This window comes from Hesperophylax consimilis, chromosome 8 (assembly GCF_061612785.1).
Source record: "Hesperophylax consimilis isolate HC1 chromosome 8, BYU_Hcon_1.0, whole genome shotgun sequence".
NCBI lineage: Eukaryota > Metazoa > Arthropoda > Insecta > Trichoptera > Limnephilidae > Hesperophylax > Hesperophylax consimilis.
Genome location: NC_142843.1, coordinates 32360027 through 32380319, shown reverse-complemented (window position 1 = coordinate 32380319; position 20293 = coordinate 32360027). Strand labels below are relative to the sequence as shown.

Below are 20293 nucleotides of genomic sequence, written 5' to 3'. Positions count from 1 at the left end.
GATTAAGTACGACCAAAAATCATTATGGGACAGTTCGAACCTCGGTTTACGCACATGATATTATTACGTGTATAATATTTGAAAAGATAAGGGATGAACAACTTGTATCAACAAAATAAAACAAATTAGTTGAAAATAAAAATAAAAAAGTAAGCAAAAGTCAACGTTCACAACCTGTTGACAACCTGCTTAATTGTAGTTTGTTGGGATATAGTCTATGGATAATATACTTTGAAAAACAATAAATAAAAAGGTAAGTAAAAGTGTAAAAATGTACATAAAAAGTGAGGTACAGATTATATAAATTATTTGAGTTAAACAGAATATTAGAAATTTCTTATTTCAGTCTTATAAATGATTAAATGAAAATATAAACGGAACTCGATTCTTGGGACCGGGGGAGAGGGGATTAGTGAAATGGTTTGTTTTAGAGAAATTAACAAATAACATTTCTCGAAGTTACTTTTTACTATATAGTGCTGGAACGTTGTTATTAGTGCAAGAATGCTTTACAACAAGGAATTGATTTTAATTGTTCTGTTTAATGTTTCGTTTAGATTTATTAGTATTATCTCCTTCTATTTTTCTTTTTTGGTACAATATTTTACATTTCTTATTACAATTTAGTAACGTTGGCCTCACTGGGTGGCTTACCCGTTCTGAGGCCTGCATTTTTTCATAATTATAAATTTGTTCAATGTGATAATAAATAGTTTTAAATTGATGAAGCTTTAAACATTGTGGTGAACTCACTGAATTTTTAATTGATGTGCCAACAATGGGGATCAAATTGTAGAATATTGTATTTTAAATTACTCCTTACTAAGGCAGTGAACAGAATCTTTTAAAAGAATAGTGCGACGTTAAATCTTTTACTGTTCTTAAAAAAAATCCCAAACATTTCATAATAATGACTATAAAAATGAAAGGAATGGTTTGTGTTACCCAATAATAATATCGTTGATTTTAAGATGTCTAAAAGATGCAACTATACAGATATTATCTGAGAAAGTTACAGTATTTTTTATATTACTCCACAATCCATGCACCTTAGTAGAGAGATAAGAGTGAACCGAAGTGCAAAAGTTATAAATATTTTTAATATTAATGGGAATTTATTTAGTGAAATTTAAGATTGTAAAAGACGTCTAAAACACATGCATTATAATGCTAAGTGTATATAATAACCACCATTTAAATCGGCATTAAACTGGGTAATTTAAATACATTTAAAGGACCCTGCAAATTTCGCATTTGTAATAAACATTGTGAATTTATGATTGAGACAATACATTGTTGAAATTCAATAATTGCAATAGATAGACAGAGTTAATTACAAGGCGCCATTGTAATCAAAACACTTATCGAACAGTGTCATATCTGTCGGTTTCCCTGATTAATAAATATATTGTTGGTTCTGCAGTCAGTAATGTCGGATACATCTAGCAGACTATGTTATTCAATATCCTTGGTATGCTAATATATACCTAGATCTGCTTGTATAAATGATGGACCTATTATTTCGTAGCTAGAAATGACATGAGATTTTATGCGACACGAAATGTTTTAAACCTTTATTGAAATAACTATACATATACAGAAGAAGTTTTTGCCATGAGAAATTACTAATAAAAAATCATTAAAAAAAACTAATATCAGAATAATTCCAACCATCTCGAGTGCTGACGAATGTTATGTAATAAACAAATTATCAATCATTCTATAAAAAAAACACATTTGTAGTGTTGGCAGTTTAAAAAACCACACTCTGAAGACGGTTTTGCTATTTTGAAGTTATTTCTTTGAAACCAGCGATTACCTCCAAAGGAAAGATGTCCAGTTGCATGTGATTCATTTTATAAACATTTGTTCAGTTTAGTTGTAGTTATATACAAATATTAGTGATTATTGGTGTTGAGTGAGGATAAAATTGATATATTGTAATTTATTTGTGTTCTTATATCCTATGTTATTTTTATTTTAGTTTATATTACAATTTTTAAGTGAAAAGTTTAAGTGAAAACCTATCATTAGACATTATTTATAAGTTGATTATTTAAGAATGTAAAAAAATCTGTTGGTTTTACCAAATAAATAAATAAACTAAAATAAATGATTCAACACAATTTAAAGATAAACAATTTCCAAGTTAACACATATTAAGAATATAATGTGTAATTTCTTTATTATTTTCAAAGCGAAACATCACATTAGGCACGTACCAAGAAGAAAGAAATAACCCACGGTAAAAATATTATTGTTTGTAAAATAATGTTTATTAGACTCGTAGTTTCCTGTGTTTTCAGTTAAAGGGGAAATATTAAATATTGTTAAGTAGCTGTCATCACAACAATGTCACGCAATGTTTGTCGCTGCGAGGATTTATCCATCCGTTCTTCAGGTATTGGAACAACAAAATGTAATTAATTTGACTAATGGAAACATTATTTGAAGGAGTGCTTTGGATACAAGAGGTGGCGGCCCATTGTGGATATGCATGTGTTATGATGCCTTAGAATTTTTTTTTTTTTTTTTTTTAATTTTCTTTATTCATAAAAATATATTAGGATACGGGTTTTTTACATGCTTTTCGACTACCACACTAGACACATGTCCGTATTATGGTAGTCGATATGGTAAAATACATTCAAGGATGGAAATAAGCCCTCAGTTGATCAATCAACCAAAATAATATTAATCACACGTTAGAATGATAATAATGAATAAGCCCAAACATTTCATAATAATAGTCATTATTATGAAATGTTTTAATTTTTTTGCTAAAGTTTCTTTTTTTGAAGACTCTCCAACATTTTCTTGGGACAACAAGACACAGAAAAATAAAAAGATAACGTTCACAACGAGGAATCGAACCCAGGATCCCTTTTCTTACCGGCAAAGGCGACTCAATCACTCGACCATTGTGACCTATTAATTTAACGTAATTTTTGTCGATATCTTATTTCAAATTCAGAATTAACTATATCATCTTGCAACTATTTTTTCCCATAATTTTGGCGACTATCCTTTTAAATGGTCACAAAGTATCTAATGAAATTGATTTGTAACCTAGATAGTGTCTCGGATAAACATTTCCGATTTTTATTTAAATGGAATACCTGACTTATACCATTGACTTTAAAAAGAAGTCAATGGTATAAGTCAGGAACAATTTTTCTAAATCATTTTGAAGGTTATGCACATCAATTTAAGATATCATAGATATCAGAAGATAATACTTATTAATCTAAACGAAAAATGAAACAGAACAAGACGCATAAAAATAAAAAAAGATAACGGTCACAACCAGGAATTGATTTTTATTGTTCTCTTTCATGTTTCGTATAGATTTATTAGTATTATCTCCTTCTATGATTATTATAAGCCTACATCAATTGGTAATAAATTACAAGCAGTTAATTAAAAGTTTATATGCTCATTTATTTATGTAAAGTCTTTTTTTCTGACACAAAGATATTTATTGAGGAACACACCCTTCTTTTTCTTGTGTCGCTATTTAAAATCTCTTCCACAGTTCTCGCGCCTTTAAAACGCCCATTTTCATGATTACATTTTAATATCGTTGTATCCCCGTGTAAAAGATTAATTAAGTTCTTTTCTTTAATGCGAAAAATTAATCACACTCCGTTTTTAATAACTGCATACGTAATATGAAATAAATTCTGATTTAAAAAAACTTAATTCTATCAATGCATACACATACTAAGCGTGCGTAGGTAGATAAATCAACCTAATTCTTTTGAAAATCTGTGTCAAATAGAAGCTGTCAACTGTAAAGTGTGATGATTAGGTAAAATGGGTAAATTTCTCAGGCCATGTAACGTTAGCTTATTATTTATCTTATTCTCAATTGAAATAAATACAGCCAAAAGTCGTCATTTTGACCTTGTCACGGTTAGACAAGTCTGAGTGGAGACACGCGACCAGAACAAAGATAGCCGCGGGTCAAACAAACCTCACTCGGTTTGTGACAAATTTTAATTTACGTGAGAGGAAAAGAATAAGCGACTCGCTCCAATCAACTTACGAGTAATGAGACACTTTTTATGATTACGACTTTATAATGACTGAGTGAAAAATGTTGAAGGAATTAACCCAAATTTATAAAATTCCATGAGGAAATGAATTTTTCTAGTTTTATCATGTTTTTCTTAAGAGGATTACAGTGGAGTTTTGTTCTTTATTAGATAGTTTAAAGCAACTATTATTTGTTTATATTGATAAAATCTTTGAACTTGTTATTGTATCATTAATGTCATTATTTTGCCTACAACTTTGTAACATCTTCGTTTGTTTGGTCATCATATTACTATTGTGTTGTTGCATGAATCAAGTTTCAGTTAGACAAATAACCATTTGTTGTTAATACCTAAACAGTGTATATCACACATGTTGTAAACACGTTTATTCGAGATATTACCTTTAATTTTATCGTTGGTAGGTACTTATACGACGCCGATTAATAAATAAGTGTGTCTCGGTGCGTTCTGTTAAATAAATCTACAATCTTATTCCGAGATTGATAAAATTTTATAAATTCGACCTTCAAATCAACAACAAATCGCCCACACAACATTCCCACCCCATTAAACAGAATATTGATGAGATTTTGCAAACATGAGGTTTAAAATATGAAGGAAATTACAGTCTATGTCTGATTTCGAAAAACTCTGCCTAAAGCCCGCGCAACGCCGGGACTTCATCTAGTATGATTTCTTTGATATTTTGTTGGTGTTTCTAATAAATAAATAATATCTATATTTTAATTGAATTTAAGATTAGGTACCCACTCTTTATGTACAGCCACTCACATATTTCGCGTTGTGATAAATAATTGAATAATTGATGCCAAAAGATGTGATAGCTCGCGCGGCATTAAAATATCTCTACCCAACCATAAATTAAATATTTATGCGTATGGATCAATTGAACCAATCTTATATCTAATGCATTGAGTCAAAAAGCCGCACACAAAGTTTCTCTGGTAAAATAAAAAGAGTTTTTCTTCCACCCATACATTCACGAAAGGATTTTGCGCCAAAAAAGGATGAGATGAAAGTACCTACTTACAATAATCCTTTGACAAAAGTTAAAAAACAGATTAAGAGAGAAATCCTCCACGAATTGTGTATGTTTGACGGTTTTTCGAAACAATGCTATTCTGAGGAAGAATATTTTTTTCATTATTTTAATTAGTTTTTGTAATTCTTGTAGTAATCTGTCCGGATTTGTTCCGAATTATCTGAGCTTTGGAACGCTGCGCTGTTCGAACTCTAGTACACAGCTGGCGTGAACAAGTAATAAATAAGTATTTATTATTCTTCCGCCGATTTGGGTTTTTCACTCTTCCCTCCCCCCTTTTTAACCTAACTTTTGTACACGACTCATCTTGGTGAAGAGAACGTTGTTCACGAAACATGTAGATTTTATATCCAATGAAGTGGTGTAAATAAAAAAAATATTTTGACATTAATTATGTCATCACTAAGTAAAAGCCTACCATCAGAAGAACTAATTTTCTAATGTTAATAATCACAATTCAAATACATGTGAACTTTATTCTGACTCACTGTAGAAATAACTATAACAATAATACAAATGATGCAAAAATTTGCGTACATATATTAAATAAGAATTAACCCTCATGTCGTTTTTTGGTGAGGTCACACAGACGGAATCACACCAGTCGTGAAACATGCTTCACGCGTGGTTCATAGTGTGTTTAATTGATTGATTGAAATATGCAAGTAAATAATAAACTTATTTTTCCGTCGTCTGTGGAGCCTCTGATATATACTGCATTTCTTGTCAACCCAAATCTTAAATCTTTAAGTCTCATATAAAAAGCTTCCGCTAGACACGCTTCACACACACGTATATATATACACGTATACGTATATACTCATAAGGCACATCTAGATAGGCGCAGATTTGTAAAATATTAGTTAGAATCTTCATAAACTTGTGTACAGTCGACATCAGTTAACGAAATAGATACGCCCCTTGTTATCAGGGGTGAGTATTATGTAGCACAGGATAGCATACATAAATTCGTAGATATTTAATTATATTATTATTTATTAATTTACTTGTATAAAGTATAAAAATAGGAATTCATAATACATTTCGGAAAAATAATCATATATTATTTGTAACTTGATTCTTAGAAAGTTCCCATTTTCACAAGAATCATCCTCCGAAAATATAACGTCGCTAAAACTACATATCTCCCAAAATTAACGATATTGTAAGAATATCTCTTCTTCAAAATCTTTCTTTCTCGAAAATGTCCTTGGGTTGTTGGCTCTCAGGCTTCGTTCTCAGAAGCCTGTGGAATCTATTTCTGATGCTGTGAAAAGGAAGAATTTAACACCATGCAAATATATATTTTTTTTAACGAGTATCAACAACAATGGCCGCCATTTGCAATTTTTTTTATGTGTAACTGCACAAGAGTCCAACTGCTTCCAACCGTCTGGAACCAGTGATACTATGTCATCCCCGATTGAGATATGTTGTGAGGCTGAAGGTAGTGGGGAGGAGAAGGAGATGGGGAACAGGAAGTTGGGCAAATACCTGGCTATTCAGATCTTGTCATCAAACATGGCGAAAGCCATTTCAAACAACGTGTCAATTCTGAATCGTGGTCTTACATCAGGGCGGTACTGTACAGTAGTTGGGAATTAATTAATTTTATTTATTTTTTTATTCATAAAATGGTACATTACAAATTACAATAGAATCCTCTGCCGCTCATCGCACTAGGGAATTCCTGTGTTGAGATGAGCAGCTTGTGAGCTACTACTCCATATAATATTAATATCACTATAAATGTACATATTTCAATAATTATTTCATCTTGGAAATTACCTTAAGTAGTGTTGTATTGTGGTGAACGAATGTGGTGGTTGTAACGAATATTATAACACGTTTGTATTTGATATGTTGTTTATTAAACCAGCCCAGCTGGCGATCTGTTGACAAGTGGTGACAGCTAGGGTTTGTGTAGCACAGACAATATATTAGGAAATGGCCATAGATAACATTATACTAATAACACCAACAAGTAGGTTCCTACTTAAGCCGATGCCATACGTAGTAATGCAAAATCATGTGTTTTTGGTTTGAAAATTTGGTCGCCTAGAAATGTTTCAAATGCTTAAATTAAATACTGCGAGTAGAATACATCTTGGCCTTTGAAATAATCGAGTATTTTTTAGATAAGTCTTTTTATAAGCCCAGAAAAAATAATGTAATAAAATTTCCTACTTACGAACCCATTTTCGGTTATGATTTTATTGTATAATGTGGAAAATTATGTTATTTATAAAATGATCGAAAAAATTTTTAATATTTATGCCTGAACATCCACAAAATAAAATAAAAGGCACTTTTTGGCCATGTTTTTTTCATGCATAAATCAAAACAGGCGGATGGTGTTAAGCGGGAATTTAAACCTTATCGCCATCTATGTAAGAGTTGTTATTGATAGCGGCTCAATTTAAAATATTACACGACGTAGTGCATCGCCTTAACGTAGAATTTTTATATAACGCTATATTAAATAAGTCTAGCTTTATTAATCTGTGCAAAATAAGTACATGCTTGGTAAATGGCGAGCTTTGTTATTTGACACCGTAAAGGCATTACATTGAAAACATGGAGAATTTGAGATAAACTTGTTATAGATATGTTCATCAATAGCTGTATGGAGTGAAGGAACCCGTTTGCGTTCGGGTTGGCGCCAAAAGTAAAGTGGCGGGAACTAGCGCCCATCACATTATCTGCCGCCCTACTCGTGGCCCCTGGCTCCTGTCTGCGGCTGTCACATATCCAACACATTTATTATATCTGTTATATGCCATGCCAGCGCCGCCAGTGGCGGCACACGACCCTGGAAATTTAATCATTATTTTTTTTCATCCACCAATATCCACCACGAACCAAAAATGTTCTACCTTGGTAAGGTCCATAAAACATAATAATAATTGACACCTACCTATCAACATAAATATGTAAAAATATAATTGAAGATAAGATAATTAAAGACAACGGTCTCATTTGAGAATCGAACCCATGATCTCTGTCTTACCGGGACAACGCTTTTAACCACTCGGCCACTGGGGCCTAATTATTTTAAGTAATTTTTTTGTAGATCTCATATTTAAAATTTAGAATTATCAATATTATCCTCAACTAATTTTTCCCGTATTATTGGCTACTATATTTTTGAATTATCTAAAAGTCTAAATGAATATTCAATTTTCTATTAATAACCATAAATCTAAATGAAACATGAAACAGAATAAGACACAGAAAAATAAAAAGGTAACGGTCTCAACTGGGAAACTAACCCAGGATCTATGTCTCACCCGGACAACGCCTCTAACCACTCAGTTGCACCTAATTAGTTTTCGTAATTTTATAAAATTTAATATATGTATAAACAATTGAGTCACAAAATTGTGCATGCAATATGTATATTACTTCCAAGTGAAAGATTATACCGTAAATTCCCAATTGGTGTTTTATATTTAGGTGAGATAATATAAAATAGGTCCCATTTTTTTACGTCCAACTGACCTCCAACCAGGCGCGGCTCGCGTTTATGTTCACTCGTGCGCTGAACCGCCAACAAAATAAAAGAACATTTTACAGCTCATCGTAACCCTACATAATATTTTTAATTATAATCTTTAAAAATGTTAAAAACTAAAATGAAATTTATCTAAATACATATATTAATTGGTTGAGAATAATTTATTGCGGACACAAGCTTTGCTTCCCGAACTTTGCTACGAATCGAGGTACGTACCATTCCGGGCGATATGGTTAAACGTCCCGCATTCCATGGCACAAATGACCATTCCCGTTTGGGAATTATCATTTTGTATGAAGCTCCTAGCATACAACTAAAAAAAATGTGCTGGACGGTCGGCGGCGTGCGGCGTGAAGATGACACGAAGAGAATCGAAAGTATCCGAAGATTTCCGAAGAAGGTTGATTTCCGAAGGGCTGCAGCGAAGTAAGTATTCTTGACCTACGGTTTGAACAAGATAGTAATAATATTTCTCTTGTAAAATGCAAGATACCCACACTTACATAATTTATATATATATTATAAGTTTATGAGGAATTGATCGGCGAATCACCAAACATTTAAGGCACCTGCCGCGCCTGCCTCTAACGCTCCCAACACCAACAAAATCTGCCGAATTCGGTCTACTTACTCCGGCTTATCGCGTTCTATTAGTGGAACATGTTTCGACGCGATATTAGTATGCAATTGCGCCTCTAATTGTATCTATTGCTCTATGGAATTCTCCAACTACATCTCGCCGTTATTTCTTTCGAATCATATATATATTACTTTAGTTTGCAATATAACTACAGGTACCGAAATGTGGAATCCTCTAGCCTGGAAAATAATCGTTCGGTTAGGTCTTCGGTCATAATTAAACTAAGTAAGTATATTTTTTTCAATATTTAAGTGTTACGATGGCAAGTTTCAGGAATATGGCAAAAATCATAAAATTTATTAATATTTTAAATTACAAAGACTTTCATTGGCGTGATGTACATAATTAAAAAAAATAGTAGTTGTTTACGACATTGAAAATATTTATGAATAAATGAAATAATAATGATGCTTTATTAAAATTTGAATAAATATTTCAATGACTGTAGTGCGCCGCTGCCTTTTGATGGGATCGAGAGCGGGTACGGCGACAATACAATTTTATTTTGAACCCGACCTGTCAGATTATCTTTGAATAATATTACTATCATCATAGCTGGGCTTCGTTGTCAACAGGATATTAAATCATTTTATAGTCGGAAAAACAACTTCAATATTGCATCCTTCAATACTAAACTTAATCAATTTATCCAAGGAAAAGCTTCAAATTCAAATTAATTCTACACAAATATAAAATCCTCTCTATTTATTAAACTAAATATAGAGTGGAAGTGAGGCATGGAACTGGCAAAGAAAGGATGAAAGTAGATTGAATGCTGTTGAAATGAGATCCCTGAGGCGTACGTATGGTAAAACCATCTATGATCGTGTGAGGAATGTGGAGATCCGCAAAGAGTGCAAGGCTGATGTAAGCGTAATGAGTAAGATTAAGAAAGGGAAGCTTAGATGGTTTGGGCATGTAGAGCGAATGAGCGAAGATAGGAGTGTAAGGAGGATATATGATGCAAATGCGAATGGTAGCAGAAGTCGGGGACGCCCGAGGAAGACATGACATGATCAAGTGAATCAGATACTCGAGTCGGGCCATGTCAAGAGTTAGAATAATAGAAGAGTATGTATGAGACGATTTATGAATGTGAAGAAATAAAACACGTTATTATCAAAAAACGAAATTAAGAACATACAATTAACCTCAATGAAGGACACTATCTCAAATCGCAAAATATTAATAAAAGTCTATGAACGCATAAATAAGTTGTTTGTTATTATCTTATTTTTTTACTTTGTAAAGTTTTCGATTGTTTTATCAGTTAAACCGGTGACCAAAAACTCTTACAAGTACAAGCAGGAAACTGATAAATCTGCATCACATTTTGATTTTGGGACATAACTTTTTTGATTTGAGCTTTCGTTTGCGATTAAATCGAGTCCGAAGTTGGAATATTTTACGTCAAACCTGAAACAAATCTGTCCATAAGGGTTAAAATCGGCTGTCGTGTATTTTTACACATTTTCAATGTATTTTAAAATACGTCCAATCATAGACTCAGCTCCAAAAGTTTTTTTATTTTTTCAGTTAACGAAAAGATAGTAAATTAAAAAAAATTAACCATTGAAAACAAAGTTTTCTTACGATATTTTTTTTATTGGTTGGCTCTTGACTGCTGTGCACTTTTAAAATGTCTGTTAAAACTTATGAAAATAAATTGTTTTGACTGAGGATTGAATCTTCCTCCCAGGGACTGTTGATTGCCACCAAAAGTTGATACAATGTCTTGTCTTCGACAACGAGTCTATCTGCATAGTTTCAGCTCAATCGGGTGTCATGGGAAGTGGGTTAATTTCTTATTCCATGATTCCTGTTCATTCATTCAAGAAAACAAAAGTGAAATTCAAATCTATGTATTTAAAAATCGAAATGCTCAGATAGAATAAAAGTTTCCCGCTTGTACTACGAGTTTCCGGACACCGTGTATATTATCGGAATGTTATAATTGTGATAAGAATACGATTCGTTTAGGGGGAAGTGACATTTGTTTGGCGAGGATATTTTTAGTGATTGATGAATAATTTATGTGTTCCATGTTTTGTGGTTGGTGTTGGGTGTTGTGATTCAGTATCGTTCAAGTATTAACAATAATAATTATAGTTCATCCCATTCCAAGGTAAAGCTTGTTTCTGGTGATTTATTCCCCAAATGTGAACTATTTTTTTTTTGCACGCATTTACATTTCTTTGAAAATTGTGTAGGTACGTTAACGCCAGTGTTTTCTTTGAGAAAACGTTCTAAAAGCAATAAATATCTTCTAACCTTGTGCAATGTGAATTATTGTGTATGGAAAAAATAATAAATAATTCGCGTTTTTTTTACGTTATCCTTGAATAAATAATGTTTTTTTTTTCAATATCTGATTCACGAATTTGTGCCTCAATTATTATCAGATTCATCTTTTAGAAGTTTTGGGTCATCGTGATTTAGTATGTTATTGTGTTTAGAATGAAACATAAATAATTTGCTGTGGCCAAGCGAACTGCGTCAAACGATATTATTTTGCAAAAATAAAATCTTTTCAACAATGTATACATTTGTTTGATAATAAAATCACACCAATTAGCCTGTGATCAGTTTGGACTTCGACTATAAGTAGTTGGAATCTCTGTATTTTTACCATGAAATTCACAGACGTTCAATGTATTTTTAAACACCTAGATTAACTCTACACTTACACCCTAGGACTTTTTTTAGATGAACCCTACACAGGATGCCCTGAGGAATATAATTTATATTTATGTGGCTTTCTGGTTGCTGTGTGGAGGGTCATTTTTAAAGAAGGAGAGGAAGTTTTGGGAAGGTAAAGGTATGACGGTTGGGTAGGAATCTAGGGATCAGTCCAGGAGTGACAGACATAAGAATATATCCCCCCCACTGCTGCGCAAGGCGACGGGTCGAGACACGAATTGGAGAGGTCAAAGAGTCTCCCCAAACCAACATCTCCCGATCTGTCACACCAAGTAGCCGGTGGGTAGGCGTATCCTGAACACACCTCACCCGATGAACCCGGGGACCCCTGCTAAATCACCAAAAGTAGGGAACCACTTGGGGTGACCTATGTCGGGGGTTTTGGTTCCTATAAATGGTTTCCGGGCGGCGGTATCCAAACCCGCCTACAAAACTGTACGGACTTGAAGCTTATTAGTCGGAACTCCCTTGGATCAAGGAAAACAATTAGTATTATAAAGAAGCCCTTTGCAATCCATCAAGTTTCCCATAAAACGTTTTATGACCCAGTTGTTAATAGATTTGTTTTGTTTTGTTTCAGCAATCCTCATGCACTTCTTCTTCTTGGCAGCGTTCTTCTGGCTGAACACCATGTGTTTCAACATCTGGTGGACATTCCGGTAAGTTATTGTCATAGCACGAGTTCTTCTCTTTTTGCCTATTTTAGTTTCTGTCCTGTGTTTTTTACGACCTTCTATGTGGTATTGCCCATGGTTTATTGCAGCGCAGGCGTGCTCAAGAGCAGTATTTTTTTGCTAACCTCGAGTCTATTTTTCCTCTTCTATCTACCACCATCGAGTTCAAGGGAAACCATCGTTTTGAAATCGAATCCAATTGCAGCTTGCAGCCAATTAATATTTATTACCTCATCTGTGGGAATCGGGACATCTGGTTGTGTCGTCGTTCTTCTGATGAAGTATAACGCCGGCAAAAAATCTTTACCCATCGACAATGACGACCGTTATTTTTACGACACGATTTTTCTTTAAAATTTTAAGATCTGTAAATAGTAAATAATGGCTGCCGGCAACAATTTACTGTTTATTGTTTTATTGGCAGTGTTTGAATCAACACCTCTACACTAACCTTAGCGAAGAGAGTGGGTGTGACCTATTACAGTTTCGCATGATTTATGAGGACTTCTACTTTTACTTTCGTTTGAATCTTGGAATTTCAGGGGAAATCTATTGTGAATTCTTTTGTACTTCTAATTTAATTACATTTTCTCTGCATGTAGCCTTTCACACAAAATATAACACTTCGCATCGGAACTTGATAATGGCTGTGATAATGCCATTATACAAAGGTAAAGGGTCACGTATGGAATGTGGGAATCATAGGGCTATTAGCCTGCTAAGTTCAGTTGGCAAGCTGTATGGTAGAATTTTGATTGAAAGAGTAAGAAAGGAAACAAAAGATAAAATATGGGATGTGCAAGGTGCTTTTATGAGTGGAAGGGGGTGCATGGACCAGATCTTCTCATTGCGTATGCTCACTGAGAAGTTTCTGGCAAAAAACCAGAAACTTTTCTGTGCCTTTGTAGATCTACAAAAAGCATACGACCGAGTCGACAGGAAAAAGCTATGGAAGGTGTTGTCCAAGTATGGAGTGAATACATATCTGACTCAGGCAATCGCGTCTCTGTATGAGGGAAGCGTTGCATGTGTTAGGGTAAACGGTGGTTTTACGGGGTGGTTTGATATCACAAAAGGTGTTAAACAAGGCTGCGTAATGTCACCGTGGTTATTCAATCTATACATGGATAATTGTATGCAAGAATTGAAAGAGGTGGGATTGGGCGCGAATTTGAATAATTTGAAAGTATGTTGCCTGTTGTATGCTGATGATGCGGTGCTGATTGCTAATAGTATAGAAGATCTACAGTCTCTCGTGTCTAGGATGAACGAAGTATGCATGAAGAATGAGTTAATGATGAATGTAAGTAAGTCTAAAGTAATGGTGTTTGAAAGAGAGAGTACGAAAACAGTGTGCAATATAATTGTGAATGAGGAATACTTGGAGCAGGTGGATGAGTTTGTGTATTTAGGAAGTATGTTTACGAGAGATGGGAAGGCTGACAGAGATATTGAAAGAAGGGTAAATGCAGGTAATTCCGTTAATGGAGGACTGAACGCCGTTGGCGCTAACAAAAAACTGTCCAAAGAAGCGAAGTTAGCAGTCCACAACGGAGTGCTGGTACCTACCTTGATGTATGGAAGTGAGGCATGGAACTGGCAAAGAAAGGATGAAAGTAGATTGAATGCTGTTGAAATGAGATCCCTGAGGCGTATGTGTGGTAAAACCATGTTTGATCGTGTGAGGAATGTGGAGATCCGCAAAGAGTGCAAGGCTGATGTAAGCGTAATGAGTAAGATTAAGAAAGGGACGCTTAGATGGTTTGGGCATGTAGAGCGAATGAGCGAAGATAGGAGTGTAAGGAGGATATATGATGCAAATGCGAATGGTAGCAGAAGTCGGGGACGCCCGAGGAAGACATGACATGATCAAGTGAATCAGATACTAGAGTCGGGCCATTTCAAGAGTCAGAATAATAGAAGAGTATGTATGAGACGATGTATGAATGTGAATGAGGCAAGAAGTGTGTGCCAAGACCGAGTTGTTTGGCGGTCCGTCCTCTCTGCCTACCCCTGCGGGGAAACGGCGTGATGGTTAGTTAGTTTAGTTAGCATCGGAACTTATTTTGACAAATAATACTATTACCATTTTTTTCTATTGAATGCGTTAGATAATAATTATAATATTGTATTGCTGTATTACAAACAGAGAACCAACATAATGCTATCTTTAATCATAGAGCTGGCTGTAATACATGGTTTCGCCAGAGATAACCACATTTTTTTCGTTAGGCAACAGATGAAAGACGTTATTAAACTTGTTTTTTGCTGCTTTAAACATTCGACAAACAGTTTTTCTGTTTTATTGTTAAGATGATTCAAACTCGAGCAAAATGTTTACATTGTTTCAGTTGATCTCTCAACTCCCGGCTCATTACTTGTCCGACGTTTTTAGTTTCTGGAATTCCGCTTATTTTGACATATCGTGGCTAATTTCGACTTAGCTTAACTCGAGACGTTTCGTGTCCGTTTTACTTCTCGTTTTCCCTCACCCGTCATTTTTAATGGATCCCTCCGCGTCTGTATAAATATCGCCGTCACTGGATTAGTCAGAAATCGGGGAATAGTATATTCGCCCTCAGATCAAAGGAGTGGCAAAAAGATGCGTTTGCTTTTATTATCAGAACTTAAGCACAAAGAAAATGTAGCACGCTTTTTCTAAGCCAAGCAAACCTTTTATCAACCCAATTATTTTCTTTGTGCTTAAATTCTGATAATAAAAGCAAACGCATCTTTAACTCCTACACAAAACTCAAAGGCTAGCGGTCTTCATTTGAGTTGAAATATTTTCACCATTTTGTTGTTCCATTATATTATGTTTATATTTGTAACAATATTATGATTTTAAATTAAAAAAGGGGTGGAGATTATCTGTGTGTATACTGTATAGTAGGTGTGTCGTAGCCCTGTACAATAATAAACCTTACACATAGGAATGTTTGCTCTAACCCTAAGTAAACAACATAATGAATTGAGTAAACAAATATTAAAGCCAAATTAATATTCAGTATTATTTGATGTACAAACCTTCGTTTTTATTTCAAGCTGCAATGAGTTTATTGAGCCCTTGAGGTGATACTTCACAAAAAGGCGCTATAAAAATTGGCCAAGTATTAATCTAACCTGTACGAAATTTAAAACGATCACACTACATGTTCCATGAGTACCGACGTGCGAATTTTTGAGACTTCTTATTCCGCCCACTATTATATATATTCTATGGACACCCCTTTCTCTGTCATCTGCTACATCTCTAAACGTTATAATGATCTTTTCTCATTCTTTTTAATTACGCTTACATGAGATTTGCATTATTTTAGGATCTACTTATACCTGGTTTACCAACACTTACGCCTCAGGTATCTCTTTGGGTCTACTGCGTCGTCTTCTTACGTTCTTATTCAGCTATACCCATGCCTTAATACCATCCATCTGGGTTGAAATCATTTTTATTTTAGAACACAGACATCCAAACTTCCTTTGACAATATTTACTGGAAATTCATCCCCTTGGGACAATAAGGTTCTATCTACCATTTGCATGAAACTGAGATATCGAGGTTCAATGATCGAATTACAAATAAAATAATAAAAAGTTACATTTATGAAAAAATGAATGAACAGTCTTTATGTTTCATAAAATTCCTTGAAAAAAATTTAGTCACAAAACAGATAGAACCTTTTGTTTTGAAAATCAGCTAAACTCAGAGCAACGGTGTTCTATAGTATCTCATTATTATTGGGTTAATAAAAATAATAATATTAGGATGATTTGTATAGTGCCATTTTTGTGAAAAATCACCTCGAGGGCGCTGTACAAATATACATTACATGTGTATAATATATTTGTGCTCGAATCACAATGCAAATGGAACCATGTTGCTCCTAGTAAATTTTATCTACGGCAAATGTAAGGTGTTTTAAATATAATTTTGTTGCATGATCATCTTCGAATACACATACGGTTACTAAGATACGGTTTTGGAATGAATCAAGTCAATTTTGAAACGAATTAGGAACCTTATTCACCCTTCTACCAATGTCTTTAAAAGCACTCCCGTCTCTCCCAAATGAACTTCCCAGGTACACAAACTCATCCATTTATTTGCCTACATAGTTTTCATATTTTTAAGCGACTTATTTGTTCATATAACTTGTGGATGTGTTGGATACCTGCTTTAATAAAAAAATCATGATTGTTTGCACTTCGCTGTCCAGCCTCAGAATGTTCGTTAGATAAGTAACTAACCTATTTTGGAAAATAAGACATAATGTCTAATATAAATAATAATAAACTTCATCTTCGCCTTTGATAAAAACGTCGTAAAAAGCTCTATTTTCACAGAGCATTAGAATGCAATATTACTTTCACCGCTGTTGGGAAGACTGGACCGCTTGATACAAGGCAGAACTATTAACCAGGCCGAAATCTACTCCATTTTACGACTCATAATCTATAATGGGTTTAGAAACTTTCACAAACTCTGCGCAATGTTGATGGTTATAACTTATAACTTTTAGTATCAACTCTAGCTTAATAGATTCTAAAATTGGATCTAAAACTGGAAAATTCATTTTTTTTTCCATTTTATGTGACCGATGACTTTCCCACTTTACACTGTTTTATAGCCTGCTACTACTTCGACAAGGTTGTATGTGGACACCGCACAAGTGTCCCATCTGCTCTCAATCATGTGGAGCCATTGAGGCTGTTCGGGTATGTTGTGAGGCTGAAGGTAGTGGGGAGGGGAAAGATGAGGGCAAGGAGAAGGTTGGGAAGTATCTAGCTATTAAGATCTGGTCACCAAACACTTGGCTCAAGCCATTTCAAGCAACGTTTTATTCCGAATTGTGGTCTTTAACCTAAGGGATACTGAGAGTATCTTCCACTCTAAAACAAATAAATTATTTTCAATGAATTAATTGTAAAATAAGACAAATTAATTCAATAAAATTTACTTGCACACGCCGGGATTTGAACCCGCGATATCCGGATTGATAGCCGAGAACCTTACCCCGCTACCACGGAGGGACAAATACAGAATAATATTTGTACACGGTAAAAATGTTATTTTAAGAGATACCAATTAAGTTTATAAACTCTTCTCCAAAATATTGTATTTAACTGTTTTAGAACGTTTCTTTGACGCAAAATATACCAATTAATTTTATAAACTCTTCTCTAAAATATTGTATTTAACTGTTTCAGAACGTTTCTTTGACGCAAAATATCAATCCAAAACTTTTGCTACAAATCAACGCTGTATGGGTTCAAATGTTTCTCCGAATTCTTCCCAGTTCATTACCCAATCAAAACACGTTCTCTTCAACCGTGATAAGATTTCAGCCGATTTTTTACACTTATCCAAAATCAATTCGGCGCGAGTTTGTTATAGGACACCACTTGGAATATCGTATACCAATTTAATTGTACGTGTGGTAGTATGAGATCCAAAATGAGTTAACTGTTTTAAACAAACTGAATAATATTTTTTAAAATTTTTATTGGTTCAATTTTTCTTTAATTTTGAAGGAGATAACACTTACAAATTTAAACGAAACATGAAATAGAACAAGACTGAAAATAAAAAAAAAAGATAACGGTCACAACTAGGAATCGAACCCAGGATCTCTGTCTTAGCGGGACAGCGTCTTTACCCAGTCGACCATAGGGACCTAAATATTTATAAATAAAGGGTACCATTTTTTCAATTATTATTATTTTTTTTATTTTTTTATTAGTAAAAAAAGATACACGAATTACATAATATAACAATTACATAATATAATTACACAATATAGTACAGTTATTAATTACATAATATTAGTATTTGATGTACCCCCATAAATAAGCAGGGCTTGTGTGTATGGGGGTATTGTTATATTGGTTTATATTTGGTACGATTCAGTTCAACTGTTCGGAATACTTTTTAAGGTGGCTTTTGAATTCGTTTATATTTGCATTATATGTTATTATTAATTATTTTTTACATGTAGAGAAATATTCTCGGGTCTAGCTGGAGAGCTAGTCTATTATAAATAATAAAGGTATATGTAAAAAAATGGTAGATACGGGCGACCAATCACTTTACTAATATGTAATTCAAACTTTACCTAAATATCTCAAACATTTATATAATTGCATAATGTTATTCTATTTTCCTTATAATTAGTGTAACTTGCTCATCAAGCACAAGAACCAGTTTCTTCTTTGGCGATATTGCAAATATAAATATATTTTGTAACCATATATACTTATATAACATCACTGTGCCCACTTATAAATATTAAATAAATAAAATAAAAATTAAATTTAAAAAAATTGTCCGGCGTCGTTGGTTCACAATCCCTGTCCCATAATGTACAATACAAACAATTGGTGTCATCTACCTAGAATTGTGTTGTTTAAAACATCTGAAAACTACACTTATATATTTTGTAACGTAAGATTTTTTTTTAAATTTTAAATAAATCAAATTTAGATAGGTGATTATGCATTAATCCTTCAGGTTTTCAAATTTGCTTGTCTAGAAGTGCCAATAACATTAAAAATACTTGGTAAATCCTTGAATTATTTTAAGGAATTAAGTCGTTTAGATTTCTTGAAAATATTGAAGATAGGAGGACAGATAAATTTTCTTTGATACTCAAATCATAAAATCATTTTAAACATCATAAAAATATAGTAGGGGTAAATAAAATCATATAAATAAGTCGTCTCAGTGTTGCGTAACCACAGTTTAACCCTGAATGCCAAAACTGCTGTTACAATAATAAAAAAGTAATTGCAATTTACATAACATAATAATAACATTAGCAAATCAGATTATACTAAACGAAGTGTTACAAATTAAATACAAATAAAAATATATTACATATTTGTAAATTTATCATTTTTAAATTACATTTTGACTAGTGTGTCATAAATCTTTTGATCTAAAGGGAATTCAACTAAGATTTGGCGGCCATGTACACAATCCTTCCTAACCCTTATATGAATATCTGTGTGAACCCTCGAGTACTACCCCAACCCTCATCGCTTATGTTATGTTAGCAAGTTGATATAATCTTATTACTGACAGTGCCAAAGCAGCTTGTGTCCACATCGCGAGTAATAATTCGACTCTTCAGCTTGCTTCTGACGTGGAACACATTTCATTCTTGAGCATTCTTCATACAAACTTTTCCGTACGATACTTGAAACTCTTTCATACTTCTCTCTCACAACATAACGTGGGTTTTTCGAGTTTTGAACCGTCCTTGCGCGTTCCACACAACACTTGCCCACTTGAAAAATGTGAACACATTTTATTTCATGTGGCTTTTGATCTCTGCCACAAGTGAATTTTCCTAGAAGTATTTTAGAGAATTATACGACAAAAAGATAACAAAGTACTGCGATACTTTACCATGTAACTTCGAAATTGAAGATGTAACAAAAACAAACTAGTTTTTTACATCTCTATGAAAAAAAGCGAAGTAGTTTTTTTTTAGCTAGCTAGTCTAATAAAATGTTTTGATGCAAAGGTTATATAATATTTTCCTGAGAAATTGAAATATGCTTATCCTTGTTTTTAGGGGATGAAATATTGAGAGACTGGAAAATCCCTGGAGGTGAAAAGGGAAAAGAGATTTACCTCCGTTACATCAGCGAAAGAGA

At 33.6% G+C, this 20293-nt stretch overlaps 1 protein-coding gene across 1 annotated transcript in view; it reads left to right on the top strand.

Moving 5' to 3' along the window:
- mthl1 (adhesion G-protein coupled receptor methuselah-like 1) overlaps positions 1 to 20293 on the top strand; it is a 215909-nt gene that overhangs the window by 33046 nt on the left and 162570 nt on the right. Inside the window, exon 2 of the mRNA XM_089634136.1 lies at positions 12541 to 12619. Coding sequence (XP_089490262.1) covers positions 12541 to 12619 — 79 coding nt within the window. The remainder of the gene's footprint in view (positions 1 to 12540; positions 12620 to 20293) is intronic.